This window comes from Orycteropus afer, unplaced genomic scaffold, assembly GCF_000298275.1.
Source record: "Orycteropus afer afer isolate SDZICR_OR568_19922 unplaced genomic scaffold, OryAfe1.0 scaffold00072, whole genome shotgun sequence".
NCBI lineage: Eukaryota > Metazoa > Chordata > Mammalia > Tubulidentata > Orycteropodidae > Orycteropus > Orycteropus afer.
Window position 1 is genome coordinate 1,142,474 of NW_006921659.1, and position 6,602 is coordinate 1,149,075.

At 38.9% G+C, this 6,602-nt stretch overlaps 1 protein-coding gene across 1 annotated transcript in view; it reads right to left on the reverse strand.

Moving 5' to 3' along the window:
• Positions 1–2,886: 2,886 nt before the first annotated feature.
• The window catches only part of SLC16A10 (solute carrier family 16 member 10), a 147,574-nt gene continuing 143,858 nt past the window's right edge, over positions 2,887–6,602 (reverse strand). Inside the window, exon 5 of the mRNA XM_007940853.1 lies at positions 2,887–3,135. Within this exon, the coding sequence (XP_007939044.1) occupies positions 2,887–3,135 (249 nt within the window). The remainder of the gene's footprint in view (positions 3,136–6,602) is intronic.

Sequence of the window (6,602 nt, forward strand, 5' to 3'; positions counted from 1 at the left end):
TATTGTGGGACTTTTTTAGTTTTATAAGAAGGCCTGGTGGCACAGTGGTTAAGTGCTTGGCTATTCCAGAAGTTCAGTGGTTCAAACTCACAAGCCACTCCAGGGGAGAAAGATGTGGCAGTCTGCTTCTGTAAAGATTATAGCCTTGGAAGCCTTATGGGGCAGTTCTACTCTGTCCTACAGGGTTGCTATGAGTTAGGAATCAACTTGACAGCAACAGATTTGGTTTGGGTTTCTTTTTTAGTGTTACAGAACTAGTTTGATTCATTCCACTTGACTAAAAACTACATATATGTAATATTACACACAAACACAATATGCTGAGAACTAAATTTTATTATGACACTTAAGTCACTTTGCTGTTTTAATAAGGAAACTAATCAAGCATGCAGTCTTTGGATTTCAGATTTTTTTTTCTCTAAAATCAATCAACTTTTGAAAGGAAAAACGTTTTAGAGGTCTTTGCAGTTAATTTTGCATTTTAAAATTACTCATTCTGTAAAATTTGGGATCTTTAGCAGTCTGTAGAAATGAAACCTTTTATAAATGCAAGCTTTATGGTTGGCCTTAGTTGTGTGTTCTTGCTGGACTTCTCAGAAGCACTGATAATAGTATGGAAGTAATTTTTATATAACTGGGCACAAATAATTTGATAATCTTTACATTATCATTTTTGAATCATTTTCTAAAAGCTTAAAATAAGAGCATGGAAGTATGGACCAAATATAGACCTTTTTTTCCTACAACAGGGCCTTCTATAGTTACTCTATATGAAATATTGGAATTTGCAAGATGCAACTGTGTACATAGCACAGTAAGCTGCTGAACTGCTTTACAACCAAAGTAATTTAAAATCCCATTATTAAAAATAAATTCCACAATTAGCATGTACACTTTGATCTTTCAAGGTGGCTGATGAAAGAGCTGAAATGGAAAGGAAAAGTCACTGGATTTTCTAACTGTTCAATTAACTGCCTCACGTCTCTCTCCTTCTCCCCACCACACCTCCCTCAAAACCAACAATTGCAGATCCACATGGTCCGCAGGTGTGTCCGTCCTCAGTTAAAGGCAAAGAAGAATGGAAGGACTATGTCTCTCAGAGACGAGAGGAGCTAAAAAGAGATGAAAGTTCTCTTCTCACAGAGAATTTAGAAGCAGGCCCTATAGGTACTTCAGAAAAAGATAGCATTCTTTCCAGGTGAACAAGCTACACTGAAGAAAGAGCTGATGATATCCATCTATAGCTAGAATTTAAATGTAATTTGCATATTATTAACTTTTGATGACCTAAATAAAAAAACAAAAATGCACTAAGATAAAGTGTGTGTTTGCTTGTAAATGAGTATGGGTCATGGCATGACTTTGGTTTTAATTTTGGGTTTGAAACTCTAAAAGGAGCCCTGGTAGTGCAGTGGTTAAGCACTCGGCTGCTAGCCGAAATGCCGGAAGTTGGAACCCCCTAGTTATTCAGAGGGAGCAAACACCAGGCAATCCACTCCTATAAACAATACTAGGAAAAGGCTAGGAAATCCCATGGGACAATTCCACTCTGTCCTGTAGAATCGCTATGACTCGGAACCAACTTGACTGCAATAGATTTTTTGTATAAACAGAAACAATAATGGAAATATTAATGGTATGCACACTAGGATAAATGAATAAATATAAACAAATACTAGTAAGTTTGGAAATCGAGTTGTTTCTTTTCATGAGTACTTTTGGGCTTTTAAGACCAATTGATTTCAGAAACCAATTTAAGCAACTGTTTCTAACAGAAATGGGTATTTTCTTCATGAATACAAAGTAGGTGTCCCCCCCATTTGTGCCTATAACTACAACTGAATGTTGTTGTTGTTGTTGTTATGTGCCATCAAGTCAGACCTGACTCATAGCAGCCCCTCCTTGGGTTTCCGAGGCAGTATCACGATGGAAGTAGATTGCCCAACCTTCCTTCCACGGAGTGGCTGGTGGGTTTGAACTGCCAGCCTTCTGGTTAGCAGTCAAGTGCCTTTGGCACTACGCCACCATGCCCAATAATGCTTTTGTTTAAATATCAGGCCCTAGTGCTAACAAATCCAGAAATCGGAAAAATTCTAAGTTAAAATTGCCAGAATCTTTCACTCATTCTATTTTTATTATTACAATTTAAACAAATTCAGAGATTTGTGATGTTTCTGACTACTCGAATAAAACACTACAAACTCAAAAACCAAATGTAAATGGAAGAGAGCCTGGTTTCTGAACTGCTGCCTTCAGGAACAGGAACCTTCCGTCTCACATACTGATTCTGGATACATTGTTAGCATTGCTCCAAGAAAGGTCTCTTTACACTGGAGCGAGTCAAAATAGCTTAATAATTTAATAGCTTATTAATAGCAACTTTAACATGGACTTGAGGTTTAGGCATATCTGTATTACCCAGAATCCAGGGTAAAATTTAAAAAAAAAAAAAGTTTCCAAATAGCAGAAGTTAAAACAAAGATACCAGATAAAGTACCAGGTGAAGACAGCAAATGGTATTTCCAGTACTAACCAAATTGCAACCCTTTCAGTATAGTTTGAGGTATTTAAAAATATTTGTACAAGCTAAACAGCATTCACAGTTTCGAAAGTTCCTTTTACTGAGATAGCTTCAAATTTTCATACTTAAATATAATTTGACTTTCATACATGTTTTCATGTATCAGAGTCACTACCCTCAGACTTGGGGATGTATCAGCAATTCATTGGCTGAAAAGGGTTCTGTAGTAATAAGGATTCTATTTCCCAATTATTGTACTAGTCCTAGGATGTGATTTAAAAAAATAAGAAATTTGCATTCCTGTAAAAGGAAAACTCGCTTTAACTTCTGAAAGCAAGTCTAGTCTGGTGCAGGTATGTAAGACATTAAATAACAGAGTCAGATTCTCTCTTGAGGAGTCCAGATGAGCTTGACAGCACAGAGTTCTGGTTCTCCAACATTTTCTCCATCTTTTCTCCTCCAGTGGTTTGATTGATCCCTCTTTGCTTCTTACTGTGGATCCACGGGATAAAACAGAGCACAGCACCTCCCATCAGGGGAGGGATTCCAGCAAGGTAGAATGCCATGTCATAGGAGCCCAGCTTGTCACGAAGTAACCCTGAGAAGGGAAAAAGCTGTCACCAAGAGAGAAGAGTGTGGCTTTTTTGGGGTTTCTAATCAGTCTACCCTAGTCCCAAATGAGGTAGCATAGTGGCTAAAGCACTTGACTGCTAACCAGAAGGCTGGCGGTTCAAACCCACCAGCCAGTCCTCGGAAGGAAGGCTGGGCAATCCTACTTCCGTAGTGATACTGCCTGGGAAACCCAAGGAGGGGTCGCTATGAGTCAGGGCTGACTCGACAGCACATAACAACAACAGTCCCAACTGAATAAGGTCACCCCAGCAGAACTGGTTCAAACATCTCAGGACACTGGACAGATCACTAAGATGAAGCTTCCTTCTTCTTCTTTTTTTTTTTTTATGTATAGTTTTTGTATTTTATTTATTTGTTTATTTATTTATTGTGATTTGGGTGAAGATTTACAGAGCAAATTCACTTTCCATACAGCAGTTCACATATACTTTGTCTCATGTCATTGACCACAGTTTACCACAATGCAACAGCTCCCCTCCCACTTCCTCCCTATAGTTACCACTTTCCAGTGTCCATCCCTTCATACTCTCCTACCCCCTGAGCTGTCTCCCTGTGCATAAGCAGCCCTTCCTTCTCCCATGATTGTTCTCTCCAGGGCGTGTGTCTACTTGAGGTAAATGTTTAACTCACATGCCTGTACATTGTTTGGCTGGCAACCACAGGTGTGGGTTCAATTACAGACCTGAAGGGCAGCTAGGGGCCATAGTCTCAGTGGTTCCTGAAGCTTCCTTCTTATACAAACCTCAAAACGTCTACATTTCAGACTGTTCTTGGGCTTGTTTTTTATGAAATGAGTTTTTTAGGAAATGCATCTGAAATAGGAACTTTTTCTGATATGAAGATCTCCTATCTTTACTCTGGTCACAGAGTCCAGGCCTCTGGGTTTTCTTACTAAGAATATTACTTAGAAGAAATATATGCAAGGAAATGCTTTGGCTTTCCCAAAACCCCTCAGAGGCCACATGGGCTATTATGACACATGCCGTAACAGTCCTTGCTTCAGCACAAGGTGGATGGACCATCAAGGTGCAGAACTCAGTTATATAAAACTTCTCTCACTCAAAATGACTACATTTCAAACCAATCTTGGGCCTATTTGCTTATGAAATAACATGAAACCATTTTAAATTATAATTCAAAATCATGCAACTAAAAACCTAAGAGTTGGATGAAAAAGTTATGTTGTTAAATACGTTTGGGAAAGATACTAAGGTTTGTCAGCAAATGGGGGAGAATACAAGAATGTATGTGTGACACTCGAATAGATGCTCGGGATCTGCTTCTGAAACTACAGACAGAAGTGCTCCTTATTTCTAATTTCTCTAACAAAATCCAGTACTTAGGGTTTTTAAAGTCATCACAGTGTTTTTCACACTTATATCATTATTATACAACCTCAGTTATCTTAAATGTCCAGGGAACATACTGTACTGAATATCTGACTTTTCTAAATAAATAGTTTGATTATTTGTCCAGTTAACTACCAACATATTAAAATACATACATACTCACTTTGGATAGAAATCTAAAATATATCATATCTAAACATAAATACCTGATTCCTCTATCTTTTTAAATGAGAATATTCCATTTATAACTAGCCTTTCACACTTAACAACATGAATTACTATATTTTGCTGTGATACCATGATGCTCTCAGAGCCTCCGGGTGAGCTGGAGGCTTACTGCTGCCGGTCACTGCTGTTGCTCTGCCTGCTTTGGAAGCTTCCTGTTACCTCCCCTTATTCTTGGTCTGTTATCAGTCACTTCTGGTAGTAAACATTATTCCTTCTAAAGTGCTGCTTTTGTCATCTACTGTGGAGGTAGAAACCCGATAGCTAAGCTTGTAGCATGTGAAAATAAGAGTAAGGGAGTAACCTGAAAAATACCAGGGTATGGCCCTGGAGTGGCACAGCCAACAGTCTACACCAGAGTTCAAGAAAAAGGAGAGAGTTTGACTAGGAGGTGCAACAATGAGAGACAGGCAGAGTCCCAGTGACTCCCACAACACATGCTCTGCTTAGCGCTTAAAATCAGACGTTCTTATACAATACGGAGGCAGGCCAACAAAGTAAAAATCTTTATCCTCACAAGTGGTACATTGCCCTGGGGAGAAGGGAAGAAGTGGAAGGTTCCCCTACAGGGAGGATTGTGACCTTTAGAATATAAACTCCGTGGAATCCATTTGCTCTGCTCAGAAATGACTGTGCTTGCTTACGTTAGGACTAGGTTCCCGAGTGGTGAATCTGCTAGACGTATGTGGTTCTGGATGTGGGAATGCACTGAGTTGAAATTTCAGTGACCCTTTCATGTGCCAAAAACTGAAGACAGTACACGCATTGAAATTTTACTCAGTCTTACTGCAATACTAATTCACACTGGCATCCAAGTCATACTGACTTGAGATACCTTTATATTATCATTCACATCATTTCTAAAGCTATCTTATTATATATGTGTTTATATTATATGTGTTAAAAAGAAAAAAAAAAAAACTGCTCTCGAGCCCATTCCAACTCATTGCCATTCCATGTGTGTCAGAGTAGAGTTGTGGTCCACAGAGCTGTCAGTGGCTTTTAGCCCTTTCTTCTGTGGGGCAGTGAACAAGTCAGTTGTAATTCATACATTCACAATGCTATGCAACCACCAACTATATCTAGTCCCCAAACATTTTTACCCCAAAAAGAAATCTTGTACCCATTAAACAGCTGCTCCATAATCTCCCTCCCCTCAGCCCGACAACCACCTGTCTCTATGGATTTACCTGTTCTGGGTATTTCATATAATTAGAATCATACAATATGTGACATTTTGTGTGTGGCTTCTTTCACTTAGCTAATGTTTTCAAGGTTCACACACATTGCAGCACATATCAGTACTTCATTCCTTTTTATGGCTGAATAATATTCCTTGTGTGTGTGTGTGTGTGTGTGCATATCATAATGTTTGTCCATTCATCCACTGATGGACATTTGGGTTGTTTACACTAAATGTTACTTTTCATCTACTACTTCTCAGGGAGTATCTTACATAAAGCATACATAGTTAGAAATCTTTCAGAATCTATTTTTAAAAAGAAGAACTAAATAAAGCACACACTAAGTGAAATAAAGGAATTGTGAAAGTTCAAAGCCCAGAAGCTTACTGTTACATGTTTTACTATGTGTCTGAGCTGCCAGCAAGGAGAAGAACTCTCCAGCAAACTTTCTATAGCTAGTCCTTCTAAAGGAGCTCTGGTGGGATAGTGCCTAAGGCACTTGACTGCTAACCAGAAGGCTGGGAGTTCAAACCCACCAGCCACTCCTCAGAAGGAAGGTTGGGCAATCTACTTCCGTAGCAATACTTCCTTGGAAACCCAAGGAGGGGTTGCTATGTGTCGGGTCCAACTTGATGGCAGTGAGAATTTTTGATTCTTTGTAAAGATGTTATAAATAAGGCACACACACAA